Source organism: Eptesicus fuscus, chromosome 23 (genome assembly GCF_027574615.1).
Source record: "Eptesicus fuscus isolate TK198812 chromosome 23, DD_ASM_mEF_20220401, whole genome shotgun sequence".
NCBI lineage: Eukaryota > Metazoa > Chordata > Mammalia > Chiroptera > Vespertilionidae > Eptesicus > Eptesicus fuscus.
In genome coordinates this window covers 16972994-16994990 of record NC_072495.1, presented here as the reverse complement: position 1 = coordinate 16994990, position 21997 = coordinate 16972994, and the positions used below count along the sequence as shown (strand labels likewise).

Genomic DNA, 21997 nt, shown 5'->3' with positions numbered 1-21997 from the left:
TCGCTGGCTTCAGTCAGCAATAAGCAACCATCTGGAGATCCGAGTTCGTGGCCTCCTGGCGCCCAGAGCAGGTTGGCAGGACAGGCCACATACCCCAGGGCAGCGTCATGGACCCTCTCCATGTGCCCAGGGCGAGTGGCATCCAGCCCTGTCCTAGCTTTCACTCGCCACTCGGCAGCAGCGGGACCCACGCAGGCAGCCAGGCCAAGGGGAGGCTGCAGCTGCGGGTCTACGGAGCAGGAAGCTCGGATTCTTCTACGCGGGAGACCAGCCAGCTCTCTCAAGAGCTCCAGACCAGCCTTCAGACCCAGGAGTTCAGATAAGGTTCAGATGACAGCCGCCCCGCCCGGCCGCCCAACCTCTCCGGCCTTCGGAAGGCCTGGCTGCTGCCTCCCTCACTCTGCTGTGGTCGGGGACTGACCATCACGGGGCCCCACGCAGCAGGGCGCTCCCAGATGGGGTCCGGCTCCTCTCGCAAGGCGGTGGCAGTAGCTCCACTCACACAGGGAGAGCAGCCCAGCCACGAACGCAGAAGAGGCGGGGACCGCCCTTGCGGGGGGGACGCGGGCAGGCCGGGGAGACTGAGCACATTCAATAAAGAAAATTAAATGAATTTGTTTCCTAATCTGAAAGGAAAAAAATATTGAAGATCACTTATCATGGCTGGGAGATAAATGCTCCACTGAGATATTAGAAGTCAGACGGTAATTTTTTCCTGATGTCGTACAGAGGGGAACATGGGCTGAAAATGAAAATAAGATGTATAACTTACACATGTTAGAATTTAAGGTTTTACTATTCGCCTACTGTTTTTCCAGGCAGAGAACCAAGAGCCAGCCGTCAGAAACCCAGACTGTTGAAGGCTTAATGTCCCCATGGCAGTGCGAGGGAGGCAGTAGCTCATCAGGACTTTTCACCAGGGGCTGGCCTTTGGCTCCTGCAGTTTAAGGACTTGGCCTGAGATGAAGCCGTCCCTGAAAGACCCTGGTCCTGGGTCTGAGCAGGCTCATGGCCAAGCTCACTGGGCTCCTCATGGCTAACTGTGAGGGTATGTGCACACGCACATACACACATATGCATGCACACACACATGCACACACCAACAGACGAGATGCAAAACATTCTTTCCCACATGTGCATACATGCACACCCAACACATACATGCATGCACACACATGCTCACCCTAGTGCACACATTTGCACATGCATACACACCCAACACATGCATGCACCCACACGCATACACCAACATGCATACACATACGTGCACGTCCAATGCACACCAACACATACATTTAGAACATGCATGCGCACCCCGATGCATACATGCACACACATACATATGCACCACGCACCAAGCCACCAGGGCCTGGCAGCCTTTCTCAGCATACTTGTTCACTGTGAAACAACTCAAGTGCAGCAGAAGTGGGAGGATTAAGTTGGCCTTCAACCAAGAGAGCAGCGTCTCATTGGCTGGGAACTCCGTGGCAGAGGGTGGGGTTGCCCGAGCACACACTTCCCGGGGAGGAAGCCAGAGCGCGAGGCCATGGGCAGGGACGACACCTTTCAGCCTGGAGAGCGCTGTCTGTCCAGGGCCAGCGTGACCGGGGAAGAGCTGCTGCTCTCTGGGCTGCTCTCCCCTTAGGGACCCTGGGGAGGCGAGTTTCAAAACATTCTTCCCCACGTCAGCCAGGCCTCAGAGGGTTTCCGAGCCCCAAACTGACCCCTGCCATGCAGAGGTGAGAAGACAGAACCTCAGAAATCCCTGAAATGATGGCCACTTAGCACCTCTGGCAGGGCCAGTCCTGGTGCCAAGAGTGGAGACACATAAGTTTGAAAAAAGAGAACATTTGGTGAAAGCTACCGGGTATGTTGCCTGGTAAGAAGAGGCACCTGCTGGGGGGTGGGTACCGAGGAGGCAGGAGTACCCGCTCCTGGAAGACAATATCAGAACCATGGTCAAGGCCAGGGTTCTCTTGCTGGGTGACTCCTGGGAGCTGCTCAGTGCTTGGAACCTCCTTACTTCCTATCCCATAGAAACTCGCATCTGTCTGCTTCCTCCTCTCCCCTTCCTCAGCCCCCGTGTTCACACCTGCTCCCCAGCTGGGCAGGATGCTCTGTTTGAACAGGCCCTGTCCGCAGCCTCAGACCCCTCAGCTGGGGTCTGCACAGGGGTGGCCTCTGGGAGAAGCCTGGCCCCCAGCCTGGACCGCTGCCCTTGCCAGGCCAGCCATGCTCTGACGGCTCAGGAGAGAAGGAAGCCACACGCTCCTCCGTTCCCATGCTCTCAGCCACTCTGCCTCCTCCAGGCAGCACCCCCTCGTGTGTGGCCACTGGGCTCCACAGCTACTGCTAAGGGGAGGGAGGGTGTCCAGGTGAAGCACAGCATAAAGGCTGCTCTTTACTGAGGCAGCTGGCACCTGTGAAGGAGCCGGATGAAAAAAAGAGGGAGGGGAGGAGAAGCACAGACAGAGGGAGAAGGTGTGGCCATTCAGCTGGTCTACACCACCGTGGATTTGTACTGAGACCCGTACTTATAGCTAGCACACGCTGGGGCCCACCGGCAGCTGACAGCACTGGGACAGGTGACAGGAGGGCTGGGGCGGCCACAACAGGGCAGGGAGGAGGTGGTGTCTCTGACAGGTTAACTTGGAGCATGTCCATCTCAGCCACGGCTCAGAAAGCCTTGGCTCAGAAAGCCACGGCAGGGAGGCCACAGGAATGGGGACGTGAACCTTGCAGCCTGGCCCTTTATTTTCACCCCTGGACGGAACCTCTGTCCCCCTCTGGTCCTATTTTTGCGTGTTCAAGGAACATTGTTATACAGAGACCACTACTGACTTCCAACAGTCAGCCTTGCAAACTGTTAAGCCTTTTAAAAGAAGATGAGAAATCTTCAGTATTTGAATAAAAGGAGATTTTAAAGACCTCTCCCAAAGACTAAAAACATTTTCGACTAAAACATTTTCTCTGTCTTCCCATTGAACTCAGGGCACCTTCACTCAGGGGGTGTCAACCCCTCCACAAAGCGATAGCCGGGCTCACCATCAGGGGATGCCCAATACCCACACAGATCATGTGAAGTCTCAAGACTACCCAGGCCACACAGCTACATTAGGACCTGTCATGTGTGTCTTCCATGTAATGTGTGCACATTGTGCAAAATTAAGCAAATCTTGCCCCGCTGGCGTGGCTCAGTGGTTGAGCATCAACCCATGAACCAAGAGGTCCCCGGTTTGATTCCCAGTCAGGGCACATGCCCAGGTTGTCAGCTCGATCCCCAGTAGGGGGTGTGCAGGAGGCAGCCGTTCGATGTCTCTCTCTCATCATGTTTCTATTTCTCTATCCCTCTCCCTTCCTCTCTCTCCCTCAAATTAATAAAAACATATATTTTAAAAAGTTTTTTTTTAATTAAGCAAATCTGTGTTGTCCTTAGGATTCCTATAGGATCTATACATAGATATCTGCAGATGATTTTTTGGTTTTGAAAAGAAGATGAAACAAGTTGAAAGGAAATTTTAAGAAAAGAAAGGAAATCGCCCATAATAAAGCCATCGCACTGACCTCATCCCTAATTTAAGGCCCGTACATAGTAGATTAGATGCTCATAGCTTCTCGGGAATCCTGCAGCCAGCTTCCCACCCAGGTATGTGTGACATGCTTCACACTGCAAGGTTCAGCCCTCAGGCTGCCCCTTCGGAAGGCCTAAGAGCAGGAGTTATAGGGCGTGTGAGGTTGCTCTTCCTGTATGTGAACGTGAAGTGTCTAGGCGTCTAATAAGGGCATCCAGATCCCGGTGGGCAGAGTCACACGGAACGCAGGGCCTGCAGGCCAGGCGCACAAGGCAAGCAAGGCCTTGCGTCTCCTCCCCATAAACCGATACTCTTTCCTTCACGGATGCTGCCCCCAGCCCCGTGGCTGAGACAGGACGCAGCGGAGTTACACGCAGACCACGGCGTGGATAGAGTTGCTGGAGTCTACATCCAGCACATAACCTTTGACCCGGCTGTTTCAGGAACAGACACAACCACACAGGAAGAGGGGAGGAAAGAGCGCCTCCCGCCGCGGAGCCAGCACGGCTTTCTCTGGTGCCTCAGCCCTCAGTCCCCCCACTGCACCTTTGTTCAAATGACTTGCTCCTTGGATAAAAAAAAAAGAAGGGGCCATAGCCGGTGTGGTTCAGTGGTTGGAGCATCTGCCAGTGCACTGAAGGGTCCCAGGTTCGATTCCAGGTCAAGGGCACATGCCTTGGTTGAAGGTTTGATCCCTGGCCCAGGTCAGAGCACCTACAGGAAGCAACCAATTGACGTTCTCTCTCTCTCACATCAATGTCTCTGTCTCTCTCTCCCCCTCCCTCCCTTCTACTCTCTTTAAAAATCAATGGATCCCTGACTGGTTTGGCTCAGTGGATAGAGCGTCAGCCTGTGGACTGAAGGGTCCCAGGTTCGATTCCGGTCAAGGGCATGTACCATGGTTGCGGACACATCCCTGGTAGGGGTTGTGCAGGAGGTAGCTGATCGATGTTTCTCTCTCATCGATGTTTCTAACTCTCTATCCCTCTCCCTTCCTCTCTGTAAAAAATCAATAAAAAATATTTTAAAAAAATAAAAATCAATGGAAAAAAATATCCTTGGGTGAGGATTATTAAAACAAAACAGAAAAAGGAGGAAGCACACTGTAGCTTCTCAGAGGCATCTATGGGGCTCAGTAAAGCTGAAGGAGTAACTCAGAATCCCATGTGATCAGTGAACATGGAGAGAAGTCGCTCTGAACCACAGGACGGTCCAAACTACGCTAGCCCAGGGCTGTGCACGCAAAGTAGAATGTGAGCCACACATACAGCTTTAAATGTTCTAGCAGCCACATGTTTAAAATTTTTAAAAAGAGGTGAAATTAATTTTAATAATACATTAAAATATATTCACTCAATATAACTAAAAGATTATTTCAGCATAATCAATATAAAAAGAATGAAGGGACTATTTTACTCTTTTCCCCATGTAAGCCTTCTAAATCCAGTGGGTATTACAGGTGGAGCGCACATGTCCCTGTTGCATTAGCCACATGTCAAGCGCTCAAAAGCAACTCGTGGCTAAGTGGCCGCTGCATGGACAGCACGAATCTATTGTGTGAGCCGAGAGAGCCCCCATTGTATCCTCTGCTTTGGTTTTCTCATCTCAAGTGAGGACGGATCTTTTGCATGAAAAATGCCTTAATCAATAATACTCAGGGGATAGGAGAAGCTTCGGTGTCGAGGATGAGAGATTTCAAGAGCCTAGCATCTGTCGGACCATGTTATTGCTTTTTGCAGATCAGATCATAGCATCGGACACGCTTCCATCCTAAGCAAAGACATTTTTCTGAAAATCCTCGCTTCCTGCTGCCCACTGGCCCCGCTTCCATGTGAGCACTTAGCGGATATTTATGAGGTGCTGGCGATGGCTGTGGCGAACCTGCTGGGCTCCCAGAGTCCACTGCATCTTCTTTGTTTCTCCGGGGGCTGAGCGTACATCCGTCTTTCTGAGCCTACGTTGTCACCTGCTAACGGTCTGGGTCAGGACAGGCAAATCAAAGGCAGGGGCCGCTCTGTGCAACCAGAGCCAGGCATCTGCTCTGAGGTTCACGCAGCCCTCCTCCAGCTGCTGGGCGCCTGGAGCCCGGAGGGAGCGGCAAGGGGCTCTGAAATGGATTTCTGTGGGGACCCTCTTTGCCCAGGATTAGTGTCTGGGAGTGCTCAGGGCTTCCTTGAGCAGTTGAGCACAAACACAGGCTCCATCTGAGGCAGAGACCAAGGCCTACCTGGGTCCCTGTCCTGTGGGCTCACACACGAATGCCCTACATGACCTTGAGTCAGCATCTTCACCTTTGAGCCGGGTTAGCCACACATTCATTCACTTCTTCACTGAACAACTCTCTACCCAGTACCTGTTGTGTGCTCAGTAAAAAATATGAAGCTCTGCCCGGGCCGTGTGCTTCAATGGGTTGAGCGTTGACCTATGAACCAGGGATCACAGTTCCATTCCCAGTCAGGGCACATATCCAGGTTGCAGGTTTGACCCCCAGTAGGGGACATGCAGAAGGCAGCTGATCAATGATTCTCTCTCATCATTGATGTTTCTATCTCTCTCTCCCTCACCCTTCCTCTCTGAAATCAATAAAAACATACCAGTATGTATGTATGTATATAGAAAGTATCTTGACATAGAAAGACACTTGAGCTCAGAGGGGTCAGTGACTTTAGCTATATTGAGTTAATATGTTATATATATATATATATATATATCTCACAAAGATCTGCCCACATTTAATGGGGGATGTGATAAGAGCTCAGATGAGCTAAAAAGAAGACTCAATGCAGGCTAGAGTGACAGGTGCTGTTTTAGATCAGAGGGTCAGGGAAGACCCCTGAGAAGGTGACATTCAGGCAGAGACCTGAAACAAGGGAAGAGAGAGTCACATGACAAGATGAAGTAGGAACATCCCAGAAGGAAGGAACGCAAGGGGAGAGACTCTGAGGCAGGAGTGGGCTTGGTACCCAGGGGCAGCTGGAGTCTCCAGTGGCTGGCGTGCAGGGAGGGAGTGAAATGGGAGGAGGGTGGAAAGAGGGTGTCAGTGGGGTGGTGAGGCTGCAGGAGGGACGTGGGCTTTTGTCATAAGCCAGGAAAGGATTGTGAGCAAGACAGTTAGATGTTTTGAAAGGATGAATCTAGCTGCTGTGAAGAGGAAGTGGGGAGAGCAGGATGCCATGGGGCGGCGGGGGGTGGGGGGGGGCGGTAGGGGGGGCGCCTGGAAGGAGCATGCTGCTGGCTCGGCTGGAGGTGGGCAGTGGAGGTGAGCCGGCGGTTGGATTCAGGCTCCAACAGACAGAAGACTCCTCCAGGATGGAATCTGGGTTTTCGACAAGTGTTGGGAGCTGTGGGGGCCAGGTCTGTGTGGGAGGCTTTGCTGGGTGGTATTCCTTACTGCCGGGGGGGGGGGGGGGGGGAGTGCTGGCAGTAATGAGAGGGTGCACGCAGAAGCACCGCACCAGGCAGAGAGGGAGGGAGGGAGGTGGCCCCCAGGCCAGAAGCCAGCAAGCCTGGGCTCTCATGCCGCTTTGCCTCCTCTAAGTCCTTAGACAAGTCACTGACCCCTCCGAGCTCAAGTGTCTTTCTATGTCAAGATGGAATTCCTGCATCTACCTCCTAGGAGAGTGGTGGGAGCAAGTGATAAGATAGTATGGGAAAGTGTTCGACACACTACACCCTACCTACACTGTGAGGGACACATTGTCCTTCTTGTCTAAGTGGAGAGACACTCATTTAAGGGGCTTCCGGCTCAGAACCCCTGAGATGCCCTGAAATCCGAGATGTGAGATGGTGGCCAGGGATCCCGGGGACTGGTTTTGGTTAGTGGGAGAGTTGTGGTAGGTCTGGGTATTCCCACAGGCAGGTCTGAGACCAAGGCTGGCGGGGGGGGGGGGGGGGGGGGGGGAAGGGGAGTTCCCCTCCCAGCCATGCGCACACACACTCCCCTCTCTCTTCTTTCTTTAGATTTATATCTTCGGTGGTGACTTCATTCACCTCACAGTTAAAATGCTTTAGAGAAGGTGCCTAAACCCAAATTCCAGCCCCAAAATATTATCTGAGCTTTAGTTTCCAAAGCCGCGTAGACATTTTAATCTGGATGTCCTACTGATGGCTCCCCCAAGGCTTCTCACAGGGACACTGACATCTCTCCTCAAAACATCTCCTCTCCCACCTCCCGGGGCTGCTCACAGCACCATCTCTCCTGGACACATCTAGGCTCATCACTCGTCATCTTTGATGCTTTCCTCTCAGATGCTCCCCTCTTCCTTCACCCCCCCCCCCCCCCCCCGAAACACTCACATACTACACACTCCGGTACTTGCTGGTCTGAGCCCTGGTGGTTATCCCTTTGACATGCCCCTTGGGTCTCTACCCCTCCTTATTCCCATCATCACCACCACTAGCCTCACTGAGAACATTTTCATTTCTTCCCTGGCATATCACAATAACGTCTTAGCTCATCATCTTCCTGACTCGCCCCTTCCCACTCTCCGTGCACAATGGTCATCACTTCATTCCTCTGCAGTCACAGCTCCGATGACAGAAATGCCACGTCTATGTTAAAAGTCAGCCTTTGCCATGGAATGAGTCCCATCATTTCTTAGCATGCCATTCGGGGCCCATGCTTCCTCTCACGTTTATCTCTTACCAGAATTTCATGCATGAGGCCAACATTTTCCCTTTCACGCTTTTGCTCGTGGTGACCACATCACTGCCCAGCACATTCGGAGGCCTGGCACTCTCCTGGGTCCTTCCCTCCAGCGTGAGAGCTGACCCTGGGAGCGAGCCTGCGGAGCAGTCAGCCTCCAGTGCTCTCTCAGGCAGGAGGAAGCTGGCGCTCAGACACAGGCCACATGCCCAAGGGCAGCACCAGGACTGGACCTGGGCTCCCTGCCGCCATGCCTGCTCTTCCTTGCCCCGGTGATGTTTCTCTCCTTGGACTCTCCCTCCACTTCTACGAGCACAGTCTTGCCTGCCCAGGCACCACCAGCTCCAAACACACTTCCTAAGTGTGGTGTGTCCCCGCTCACACAGCCAGCCCGTGGATGTGTTCCCCTGTGTCATCAGGTGGACTCTTACTCTAAGACGGTGTGGTCATCCTTGCTCCGGCGAGACCCGCACAGAGGGGTCAAGGATCTTCAACAGGCCAGGGAGGAGCGTCTTGTTGCTGAGTTATCCCCACGAGGGGCTGTACCTGGGCCTCCATAGCGTCTGCAGAGGAGGTCATGGGCCTACCCCAGGGAGCCAGGTGTGCTGGCCGGCCCTGCTCCGCCCACAGCCCTCACGTTGGTGTCTCTCACTCTTTTTCTCTCTCTATCATTTCTCTCAGGCTCCTGGCTCAGCACCAGCGAGAACCTCACCTGCTGCAGGAACCCTAAATGCCAGAAACCACTTAGGTCAGAGCTGCCTGCTCAGACAAGGACAGAAAGCATGCCTCCAGCCCTCCCCCTCCCCCCAGCCCCACACCTGGCCTTGGAGCCGCGCAGGCCTGGCGGGCTTACCTGGATCCATTCATGTGGTCGTACTCCCGCTTGACATTGACCCTCACCGGCTGATTAATCCACTCCTGCTGTGGCGGGAGGGGGTTGATTTTGTGGGGCTGGCCATAGTCAGGACTCCCGGAGGCGGTCATGTCGGCCTTGGGGAGATGGGCCGCTCCGTACGTGGAGTCGAAGAGGGACTGGTCGTCGCTCACCACTGAGAGAGCCTCCTGGAGGGCCGAGAAGGAGAGAGAAAGCCCGGCGTCACTCCTGGCCCGGTGCCACTCCTCACCTGCGCTTCCTCTGAGCTGGCAGGGCGGCCCAGGCCACTCCTCGGATGCTGATTGACTCACACTCAGCGCAAGTCTACCCATATGCAAACGGGATGGTTTCTTGGCAGGTCACCTTGGGTGACAGGGGAGTTTGGGCATTAAAGTGGGGATGGGGGGGAGGTCCATAGGCCTGTGTTCATTTGTTGCATCTGTAGCTGGGACCCCTAGAAAGGAGGGTGGGAGCAGGAGGCCCAGAAACGTGGGTACACAGTGAGCATGGGTGGTGCTGGCTCACTGGGCTCAGCCAGGCAGAAGCGGAAATGCCTCTGACCAGCTGTGGGGGGCAGTTAAGCTGGGGGGTTGGGGGAGTGAGAGTAAGTGTTCATTTCACAGGTGAAGCCAGAGAGACCCACCCAGAGAGGTTATGTATTTAGCTCAGGGTCACACAGGGGAAGGGTGGGGCCCAGGGCTGTGGCCCCAGCTAATTTTGGTTAGCTTTATCTGTAAACAGGAAAAAGAATAGCTTTTTCAGAGTTGATAAGTGGGGCAAATGAGAAGATCTAGGGACAGGTGTCTAGCATGTTAAGAACTGCTCAGCAACCTGTGTAAGAGCTGTCCGGGATGTGTGAGTGTGTCTTGCACACCCAGGATTCCGATGGGAGGCCGTTCACTCCCAGGGACAGAGGGCTCCATCAGGCATTCTCATGGGACCCCTGGAGATGACAGCTTCCTGCCTTACTCCTGCCCAGGGGTGAGGGCAGAGCCTCAGATATGTGGATGGGAGAATCCATCCGGGGACCTTCTGAAAGAGGTTGCTGTTTCCCTCTTGGACTGACCTGTCACCTGACACAGGTGTGTGGAGGTCATGGGCTGAGGATGGAAGCCTTGTGCTTCCAGAGGCCTTCTACCAACCGAAGCGTGAGCATGCGATTCTCCCATTGTTCCAAGTCCCCTCAAGTCACAGGGACCCTGGGTCACGGGCGGGGCTGTGGTGCTCACTAAATCACAAAACTACACCAAGTGAAGATGACCATTTTCAGAAAAGAAGGTGGTAAACTCTAACTCATTCTGACCTATACAATCTACAGTTGTGAAGACGGGATGGACTAATACACGAAAAATACAACAGTCTCTGGCACATGCTAAGGGACACCCCATCAATGTTAGTTATGACGATTATTGGTGTTCAAGTGAAGATTCTCGCAGGCTACCTGTTAGGGGCTGAATTGTTGCCCTCAAATTCATCTGCTGCAGCCCAACCTCAGAGCCTCAGCATGTATCTGTCTCTGGAAGTAGGTTCTTTAAAGAGATGGCTCACTTAAAGCGAGGCCTTTAGACGGGTCCTAGGCCAATCTGACGAGCGTCCTTGTAAGAGGTGGATATGGACACTGCGAGACAGCAGTGACATGTGAGCACAGGGAGCCACCACATGGAGAGTCCTGAGAGGGAGGCCACCTGCAAGCCAGGGAGAGGCTTCTAACCTTGCTGGCCCCTGACCTTGGACTTCCAGCCTCCAGAACGGTGAGAAAATAAATAAGCTTCTGTTAACTAAGCCACCCAGGCTGTGCTTCCAGAGCCATTCATCTTTTGGTGATTATACCATTATCCATATATTGTTATCTCCATTCTACATTTCAGTTAGGGAGCAGCCCTGACTCCATACCCCAAACCAGTTTTTTGTTTTGGCTAATCCTCACTCAAGGATATTTTCCCATTGATTTTTAGAGAGTGGAACGGAGGGGGACAGACAGAGAGAGAGAAACATCAATGTGAGAGAAACACATCGATTGGTTGCCTCCTGCACACACCTCAACCAGAGCCTGCAACCAAGGTACGAGGTACGTGCCCTTGACTGGAATCGAACCTGGGACCCTTCAGTCCGCAGGCCAACACTCTATTCACTGAGCCAAACCAGCTAGAGCCCAAACCAGTTTTGAACTGCCATCCAAGCCCAGGGTTATGGCTCCAAGTTGAAAGTGTGACACTGTAATCATCTAGAGGGCTGAGCCTTAGTTTATGAATTCCCGGGGTTCTACATGAGGGGGAGGGCCACATTCCCAACTGGGACCCCCAAAGACCCTCTCAGTGGCCAAGGCGAAGAACAGTCCCCAGTTCTGCTACAAGAAGAGACGACCTTGAAGGAATCGGGTGTCATATTCTGCTCTGGAGAGGGGCTTACATGCTTGGTACATCCTGCACGAATTCTGGAGTTTCCAATAAAGACTTTCTTCCATCTCCTTTCCTATACCTTAGGGGAGAAGATGATGGATAACAGAGGCAGGAGCCCTGGGAGGCAGGGTTGGGCCTAGAGATGCTCAATGAAAGGCAAAGGATGCCACCATTGTCCCCACAGAGGGTAGGACAGGAAGTAAGAAAAGGCAGGAGGGTCAAGACAACGGGCCCAGCAGATGGCAAAACCATGGTTTGTATTCACAGCCAGAGGCTGCAGCAAAGAGCAGCTCAGGCAAAGCTGGGGTATGGAGCATGGCACACTGAGGAGGCGTCACTGATGAGACAGTGCAGATGAGGTAAAGGACACAAAAGCAGTTTGAACTCATTGGGAATAGAAGTTTCCTTTAGAAAACAGGTCACAATCAAAGGGAACTTGGTCACGTGGCCACATCACAGGAAGAGAAAGCCCAGGTTTACCCCAGAACCCCTCACGCTTCTGTGTGTCCTGTCTGTGACCAGGGGTTTCCCCCTGCATTTCCTCGGCAGTGACATATTCCCACGCTCTTGCCTTTCCCGTCCTTGCCTTTCCCTGGTCAGATCGCGCTCTCTCTGAGGTTGTAAATGCGACTGCCATCCTGCCGCAACCCCTGCTCAGATACCCCCGGAGCCCCTCCTCACCGACAACAGCAAACCCATTCTCATGGGCTTGTTTTCTAGAACTCAGCTCTTGCCCCAGCTGCCCACCCTCTTGTCCTGGGACTCCCTGCTGTCACTCCTGTCCAAAACTAACTGTCCTCACTGCTCACTAGGCAAGCCCACTCGGGTACCTCTGTGTGTTAAGAGTTCCTAGTCCCTGCTTGTGCCGGAGTGTCCTTTCCCCCGGACACATGACTGGTCCTTCCCACTGTGAGGTGGATGAGCTCCTCACTCCTGAAACCTCCTGGTCCTGCCGTGGTTCGAGCTGAAGGCCGGGTGGGAATACTGCTTGGGTACACACACACACACACACACACACACACACACACACATGCACATGTACCACACGCACTCATACACACACACTCATAAACACACACATACAAACATGCACACAATTCTGTTCACAATCATAATAGACAAATGGCTTTTTCTCCCCCCCCCCCCGCCCCCTTCCTGGCCCCCAATGGTATGGAGAAAGAATTGGTGGCTGCAGAAGGCTGGGAAGAGAGAAGAGGGAAGATAAAGGAAGGGTTCCCCGTCTGGCCTGCTGGACTGAATTAGAAAACCCAATATAGGCAGGAGAAGGGCGATGAAGACCACCAAGGAGGAATAATGGATTTGGGGAGAGAGGGCCCCAACAAGCTGGTTTGAGAGCCTGGTGAAAGTTGGAATTGAGGAGAAAGCCCTCATGGCCTTTGCGAGGAAAGAGCATCCCCGTTGGCCATCCAGGGTGGAAAGCCTTGGGAATAGAAGTTTGGTTATAGCATCCATTAAACGCATTATATTATCTCCATTCTTCATTTCAGTTAGAATGGAGACGAACAGACTCCCAAGACCACATTATTACTGGGACCTTGGCAAGGACACAGCGTCTTTATGGTGGGCAGGGGACCTTCTCCAAGCTGCTGTGGGGTGGCAGACTGTGTGAGCACCATGTCCCTGCTGGGGACCCGCCAATGTCACTGAGGGTGACAGTGTGGACGAGGGCACTAACAGGCTGCCTTTATCAGGTGAGGAGCTGCTGAGCTGGCAGACATTTCCATGACACGCTTGTAGCTATGACACATGTATAGCTGCTGCCGTTTATGTGTGTCTTATAACACGGTTTACTTTTACTTAAACTCTCAAAACTTGTTAAGGCGGCAGGTAAAACTCTTGGGTGAACTTCTTCAAACTCTTGACAGAAATAAGTGCATTGTTGGCGTTCAAGAACTTTTCATTGAGGAATGGCTTAGAATTTAGCTTTGGGATGATAAGACTGAATATAAAAAATGCATAAGAATTAATAAACTCTCCTCCGAGTGACTCATTTCCTTGGTGTTTAATGACCTCTCTGATTGACTTTGGATTCTCCACTCATCCTTTCATTCAGATGAAGACTAGTTATTCTTTTAAAGACATGCTGAGTCCAGGTTGTTGAGAGCATGCTACCTAAAAACAGACTTCCAAGTAGGAAATACAGGAGTGGGGGCTCCCTAATCCTGTGGTGCCCGGCCATGGGGTAACTCTTTGCCCCATTAGTTGCCCCTGGGAAAGGAAGCCCTCATTGGTTCATTGATTAGATTTTCAGGAGCCCTCATCCTTTGCCCTGCAGAATGCTGGGAAGACTGGGCCGGAGAGTCAGGATGCTCTGGTCCTCCAGCCAATGAGTGCTGATCCAGAGGGAGCCACAGTCCTTGACTCCCAGCAGGGAAGTGGCTCAGCATATGGGCATCCCCTTTGGCCCCATTACCGGAGCTCTCAGGCCAGGGCAACTCCTGAAGTGGCAGTTTAGCCCTGAGTCAAGCAGATGGCCATATGTATCCATAGAAGTGCTGACCACATTGTATCAGTGTTCCTTCCCATGATCCCCTGCTGGCCCAGGGAGCCAGCAGAGATCCATGGCCAATGAGGCACTTGTCTTGGTGTGGGACCTCTTTCTTACCCAACCTGGCACCTCACTTATAATCCATCCTGTGTCCTTATTCTCAAAAACAGATCAAAGCAGCAGGCACTGATCATAGCATTGATTAAGTACAAAGCACTGTTTACTCTACTGTTTATTCTATGAGGGATGTACCACTATCACCCCTATTTTTTCAGATAAGAAGATGGATATTCAGAGAAATGCAGTAACTTGCTCAGGTCACACAGCAAATGAGAGGGATCTGGGATTCAAATTCAGATCTGCTGTCTGGTTACTTAATCACTACCATTCACTCGCCAATTAGAATGAACTCTTTGGGGGTAACTCTGGAGTCTCTTGTAACCAACAGCACAATCTCAGAGAGCTCCGAGTTCCAATCCAAGCTCATTTGTGCCTCCCCTGGCGCAACTTCGTTTCCTCCTCTGTAGAATGGGGACAAAAATACTGCCTAACCCGATAGACTTCCAATAAAGACAAAATGAGATCACACAAGTAAAATACCTAAACCAAGGGCCTAAAGATCTCAGGACACAGTAAATCCTTACATTAAAAACATTTTTTAAGGACTCACAATGCTGACAGATGACTTGGGAACCTGTGGATTGGAGATGGGGGTGGGACAGGGGGACAGATAAATCCAGTGAGATTAGCCCCTTCTCAACTGTTGCTTACTTCAAAGTAACCAAGGTTGCCTAAGGTCCAAAATGAGCAAGATTGCAGATAATCGATAGATTTTGAGATGCGAATTCAATGGGCCTTCTAGGGTCCGGAGCTGACTTCCCTCATTCGCGTCCACTGTCCTTCTCAAACCTGGCCTTGCTCCCCTGGGCCTCGGTCCCCTCTCAGCTTCAGCATTCAGGCCTCTAGGTGGCACAGATAAGGCTCCATCAAATGGCCATGCCAACAGGGGAGGAGGCCTCGGGGCCTAGATCATCAACATAGTAGGCGGCTAGCATCTGCTCATACCGCTGTTCACATATCATGTAGGCAGCAAATGCCAGAACAGAGCTGTGTGCGTTGCTGGGAATCCACTAATTTAAAACACTTCCCTTATTTTGGGATTTGTTACATACATGTACATATATATGCAGATGTATATGCATTTCTATATTCTTTTCATGTTCTATACTAGCAGATGAATCTTCAAACATTTGTTTGCAGATTAAGTCGAAGGTTAGTTTCCATGTGCATATCAGTTAAGCGGCGGGGGATGTGGTCAGAGTGTTGCCACGTGATGGCCCTGCTGATAATAACGTTGAGCAGAGGACTCTGCACCCCCAAACAGCTCAGCTGAGGCAGAGATGAAAGCGCCTCCCTCGCAGCGAGAGAAGGTGAGAGATATGCTGAGGACACCACCCCCCTCCCCCCCCCCACCCCCATTCTATCCAGGAATCTAGGAGAGAAATTCCAGGTGCGGGAAGGATGCACGCACCATCCACAATCATGAGCCAAATGAAGTCAGAGAAGGAAAAGTCCCAGTCTTTCCTGATCTTTCCCTGATTCTTACAATGAGACTGAGTTTTATTTCCAGCCCAGGCATGACCCAGGCATGGCCCACCTTGTGTCCTCCCTTGCTTTCCCCTGTCCTGCTGGAACCTTTCAGGACAGGCTCTGTGGCTGAGGAGCTGGGCTGGAGGCCGGTGGAAGGAATGTCAAAGGCAACCAGACCAAGTCCCGGCTGAGAGCTAACCTCCCAGTCACCGGTCCCCCAGGCAGCACAGCTTTTGGCTTTTTATTAGGTTATTTGCATAATGACACGAAGTCCCTTCTCTTGCCAGCCTGAGGGCACATGCACTTCAGCAAATTCCTCTGCCTTTTCCCTTTGGGAACCAGCAGGCTCGCAGCTATGGGCTGGTGTGTGTGTATGTGGTGGTGGTGGCGGCGGGGGGGTGGGGGGGGATTGCGGGGAGGGGAGGAGAGTCTCACCACAGTCAGGCCTAGAGTGTCTGGAGCAGCGGCTGTTGTGAGCTACTTCAAGTCCTTTGCTTCTCCTTCTTTTTTAAAAAAATATTTAATGATTTCAGAGAGGAAGGGGGAGAGAGAGACAGAAATATCAATGATGACAGAGAATCATTGATTGGCTGCCTCCTTCATGCCCCCTGGGGATGAAGCCTACAACCAGGGCACGTGCCCTGACTGGGAATTGAACCCCTGACCTCCTGGTTCATAGATCAACGCTCAACCACTGAGCCACACGGGCCAGGCTTTGCTTCTCCCTCTGTCTGCCAGCCCACTGCTGGCTCATTATTTCCACCCCATGGCGGGCAGGTGGAAAGAGGGAAGAAACGGTACATTTCTTCAAAGTTGCCTCAGAAAGAAGGTGGAGAATAGCCCTCAGTCACCACATAGAAGCCGAAAGCTCCCTGCACAGGAACATGCCGGCTGCCTGCGCTCCGGCCTGGCTGGCTGCCTTTGACCCAAACGGCAGAGTGATATTTCTGAATTGTGCCTCTCCCATCAGGAGGTAGGGGCCACTTCCCCTCCCCGGGGGCCCAGGAGGGACTTTGTGACTGCCTCTGCAGCAGAAGGTGACAGTAGTGACCCTGCATGACTTCCAAGGCGAGGTGCTCAATGGCATCTCGACTTCCACCTGCTTCTTGTTCTGTCTTGGGCCCCTAGTCCTTGGGCACTGTCCACCATGCCGTGAGGAAGCCCAACCAGCGCAAGCAGAGTAACCGCACCGAGAGGCCCACAGCCAGGGGACCTGAGGCCATTAGCCACCAGCCACCAGCCACCAGCCAGTGTCCATCCCCAGACTTGGGACTGAGTTACCTTCGGAGGAAGGCTGACTGAGCTGAGGAGCATAATAGCTCTTTTATGTCACTAGATTTGGGGACCATTTATGTCGCCACGGGAACATCTGCTCTCAGGTTCATCAGCAACAAGACAATTCATACTCAAAGGAGGTAGAGGACGGTCGTTGGATGTCCTCTCACTGTGGTTACAGGCACCGGATGGCAGGAATCGGCACCCGGACTGACTAGGTGGGGAAGTTGAGGCACAGAGCCTAGCCTCTCTGGGTTCCTAGAGTGAGGAGACTCCATCTCAGCATCTAGACCTAAGTCCTCCGATAACCACACCACGGAATTACCCCAGACACTCAACAAGGAGGAAACAAACAAGGACCGTGTTTGTCGGGTGAGAAAGAATAGAACAAGGACTGTTTGACGGCAAGAAGCTTACAAGGAACGTACACAACCGTGACCGCATTCGGCCTTCCTAAGGCCTTCTAAAGTCTCCTCTTAGATGTGAGCGAGGATCATCAATAGTTGAAAAGGAACCTGAGGCCTAAAGAGGCTCAGCTCTTGCCTCTGGTCCCTCAGCAGGTGACCCTGCGAGCCAGCAGCCTGACTGCAAGGCTTCTGTGCTTGTCCCAGACTTTGCCATTTGCTAACTTCGACCCTGGGCTCTGCTGCAGCCCCACGCTGCCCTGCAAGCGCACAGAGCTTGTCTGCTTCCTCAAGCATCTTCTTGAAATTTGCCCTCACTGCCCCCCCTCCCAGTTTCCCTCCTCCCTCCCTGGCACTTAGCTCTTCACTTACTGGGGAGGGGATGACCTAGGTCCTAGACCAAGGCAGCCAAGTTCCTCGAACATGGAACTGGAATCCTTCGCAGATGAAAGTACTTTATTTAATGGAGTTTAATAAATTACGGGGACCAGCCTGAAGGGAGTTCAGAGCAGAGGGTCCCGGTCCTCGGAAGGCGCTCATGTAACAGAATCCAGAGGGGCCCCTGTTCATCACTGTCTCCCATTAGGCGCTGCTCCAGGGCTCCCGTGGGCTTTACCTTTGCCCGTTGACGTTGAGTTTTCGCAGTCACTTTTTTGACCATAACCACATTTAAAGGGCATCTGTAAAGATCAAAGTGAAATCCTCCTCCCACAGAGAATGATTTTACTGCTGAAAAGAAGCAAGTGCTGACTATGGAAGGTGAGCGGAAGGGGACAGAGGTTCATCTGAGCCCCGGGGAAAGGGACGTTTACCGTCCGCTTTCCTTTCTGTGTCCTTAGGGTGGGTCTGTCCGCCCTCCAAGCTGTTTTTCCTCCAGGACCGTGGGGACCGCGAAAGGGTCAACAGTGATCTCTTGTATAAAAGTAGTTACATTTGGCCCTAGCCTGCAGACTGAAGGGTCCCAGGTTCAATTCCTGTCAAGGACACATGCCCGGGTTGCGGGCTCGATCCCCAGTAGGGGGCGTGCAGGAGGCAGCTGATCAATGATTCTCATTAATGTTTCTCTCTCTCTCCTTTCCCTTCCTCTTTTAAATATATATATAAAGTAGTTACATTTGTCAGTCCAAAGGCCAAGCTCCCTCTGTTAATAGGGGAGACCTGACCTCTGAGGTGGACCCCATGGTGCCCGAGGGACAGGGCAGAATGAGGGTGAGACACGAGGCTCACTGTGGTGGGGAAGCTCAGGTGTTCTCTCCTGTGAAATCGAGCCCGTGTTCTCTTGCCGATTTGCTGGGATGGAAAGATGAAATAAAGCCCTCACCAGGGCAAAGGGGGAGGATGAACAAAGAGCCGTGAACCATCAAAACACAACCCCGATGCCAGGGGGCGACGCTGGCAGGGAAGGCAGCGTCCTCAAAGGGGGCCCAGGACCACCGGCAGAAGTAGTTGCCTGTGCGTTTCACTGCTCTCCGCTGGCCCTGGGGCTGCATTCTGCCTGGCGCACGGACTGGCTGCTCCCGTCATTAACAAGACTGGAACAGCAGTGGCTAAAGTCCTGTTGCTCAGAGTGCCCCGTTTCCTTTCTCTGCCCAAGGACAACGACAGGGTCAAAGACTGGCATGGCAGGCGCTCCAAGCCAAGGGGCTGGTGCCCGGTGCCTATGCAATAGGAGAGGTTCTGTGTTTGAGTGTGGTTTTCCATCTGCACAGGCTGTGGCACGAGGGGAGGGTGGGAGATCTGGACCCGGCTGGGGGCAGGCTCTGTCTCCCAGAGGCTCCATGAGCATGATCACTGTGGAAGGGGTCCAAAGGCGAAGGGCAAAGGAAGCAAACCACCACCTCGGTCTCTTCACTCCATAAGGTGCTGCTTTAAAAGTCTGCTCCTATAACAGGCCCCCGCTCCCAGCTGGGTCCATGCGGAGCCTTCCTGCCTTTGGGAGGTTGGGTGGATTCCCTAGCCTCTGGGTTCCCGGAGAACTTTAACTGCTGTCTACTGAGCGTTTAATGCTCTTCACCGATGATGAACGGCCCCGCGGCCCAGACCCCAGACAGCTGGGAGCCTGGAAGGCTGCGGTGCGTCATGGGGTCTGCATGTCACCCAGAGTCTGGGAGCCAAGACAGAGTTCCTGAGCGTTCTTATTGCTTGACAGCGGGAGGCTGGGCAAGTTCCCTGCAGCCCGGGCTTCATGGGCCCGGCCTGTGGCTGTACCCAAAGGATCTCAATCTGGTCCCTGCTGACAAGAGTGACAAAGGAAAGGGGGCGAGTGAGGCAGTTCAGGTTGGAATCGATGGGCTCCCCCGGGGCAATGGACTCCAGTCTACCGGGTTGGGGACAGTGCTTCCTGCAATGCTCTGTGAGCCCCAGGAGAAGAGAAAAGGGAGGTGGCATGTGCCCTGGGGTGCTTCTTTGACTCCTGGGGTCAGGAGAACTTTCCCATCCTTTTCCTCAAAGACGAATTCTGCTGCCGGAGGGAGGAACCATGTCCACCTTACTCACTGTTTCCATCCCAGTTGCTCAAACCGCTCCTGGTCCCCAGTAGGTGTGCAATGGCCTTTTTGAGGGATAACCCCCAGAGCATGATGGGAAATGCACAGACCTTCCTCCCCAGCCATCACCTCGACCACCAGCCCGATGTCCTGTTCTATCTCTTGGCTATGAGCAACTGCCAGTAAGCCTTGCACCCCAGGCTTGTCCATTTTTTTTTTTTAACCAGCCATACCCTGTGACTATCTTGTTCAAATTTAAGCAAGAAGCCACTGACCCCTCCCCCCCAAAAAGTGAGGTTCTTTTCCTAGAAGCTGTGATCTTATCCGACCATCTCCTCACGTGACAGCTGCTGTGGCAGCTGGTGCCCTTACAGTCACAGGAGGCCCACGAGGAAACCTGTGCACGGGGCCCTCTGCCAATGCCTCCTCGCTGTCCCCAGGGAGCACCCGGCAGGAGGACCGGCGCAAGCCCGCCTCGAGAAGCAGGGGCCTGCCTCCCGCTGTCTCACCCCGATGGACAGACTGGGCAGAGCAAGAGACTCCATTTTATTCCGTGTCCTGGCAGGCCGTGTCCATGTCCCCGTTCTTAATGCCTATTTCCTTTCCATGGTTCATGCCTAAGGAGCTAGGCTGGGTGACCTCATGCCCTTCGGGTCCTGAGTGTACAGTATTTCTAACTTTCTTTCTTTTTTTTATCCTCATTGGAGGATATGTTTATTGATTTGAGAAAGAGAGATGGAGAGAGAGAGAAACATCAATGTGCGAGAATCACGGATTGGCTGCCTCCTGTATGCACTCGGACTGGTGATCGAACCCACAAGCTTTCGCTGCACAGAACGATGCTCCAGCCAATTGAGCCAGCCGACCAGGGCAGTGTTTCCAGCTTTCACATCTGGATGAACCCTCCTATCCGAGGTGTTTGTTCTTCTGTGGCCTCTGGGCATATGGTTACCATATTGTTGCATCCACATGTGGCAAAACCTTTGAGGAAGGGGATAATGGAAGGAGAGGATGCCTCAGGAGGTCAGTTTTCTGGGCTGGCTCAGCAGCCCCGGCCCCATCTCTGCCTGTGTTACTCTGGCCCTTCGTTCCCGTTGCACCCTCTGTTCATTTGCCCTTCTGCCCTCCTCACTTATTCCTGCATCTTGATCCTATTCCATCTTACTCTCTTGCTCTTTCTTCTGCATTTTAATGCCCCATTTCAAATAGTTTCTCTTTTTGTTACATAAGACCTACTGCCTCTTTCTTATCCTTAGACAAGAAATATTTATTATATACGTTTCTGGGTTGCTCTTTGGGCATCTGCAAACATGTCTGTGAAAATCGGCATTCCTTTCCCTTCCATCAACCCAGCTGTCCCTGCATAGACCTGCCTTCCTCATCCCCTCGCCTCATCAGATCTCATTCACTCACCAAACTTGTATGGAAGACCTACTACGTGTCAGATATCTGGGAGGCACAGGGGATATAAGATAAATGAGTGCAAAATCACATCCTTGACCTTCCACATCTTGAGTTCCACCATCCCCTCCACGTTGTGTCCCTGCCCCCTCCAGCCTACCCCGGGGACCGCTCATTCTGCTAAGTCTGCAGTCCTTTCTCTCTCTGCCACCAATTCAGCACTTCATTCCAGACCGCCTGTCACGCTGCTTTATTTGTACTGAACTCCTGCCTTACAGCGTAGTTTTCCATAGGTTTATGTTCTGTCTTTCCAACTCGACAGAACACCCGTCAAGGATGGATTTTCTTTGTGGTTTCCCAGAGACATGATGAACACTCACAGCTACGCGTCGGGATCGGAGCTGGGCGCCCAGCACGCATTAGTTCTGTGACTTAGAGCGAGCTCTTTAATCGCTCTGTGCCACAGTTTCCTTTCGGTGAAACAGTGGCGATCGTCCTAGTCTTCTAACTCACGCCTGTCACGTAGTCAGCACTCCCCAAGCTTGATCTCCCTGTTAGAATCCACAGGTTCCAACAGGAAAGCACTGCCTTTCTCAGGCCTGTTGCTTTGCCTGTTATGGAAAAGGACCCACCTCCACGACCGGAAGACCCTTCCAGAGCTTCAATCCCCAGCCCATCTGCCATCTGCCGGGGACAGTCCCAGTTCATGCCTATGGCTCCAGAGAAATGACTAAAAGCGGCTTCTTTAGCTCAGCCGGCGTGGCTCAGTGGTTGAGCGTCAACCTATGAACCAGGAGGTCACGGTTCGATTCCCGGTCAGGGCACATGCCCACATTGCAGGC

The 21997-nt window shown here is 52.7% G+C and overlaps 1 protein-coding gene across 3 annotated transcripts in view; it reads right to left on the bottom strand.

The window, feature by feature from the left end:
• FLI1 (Fli-1 proto-oncogene, ETS transcription factor) overlaps nt 1–21997 on the bottom strand; it is a 119568-nt gene that overhangs the window by 48700 nt on the left and 48871 nt on the right. For all 3 annotated transcript variants that reach the window (XM_054712656.1, XM_054712655.1, XM_008142550.3), the window contains exon 2: nt 9071–9279. In XM_054712656.1, the coding sequence (XP_054568631.1) occupies nt 9071–9279 (209 nt within the window). The remainder of the gene's footprint in view (nt 1–9070; nt 9280–21997) is intronic.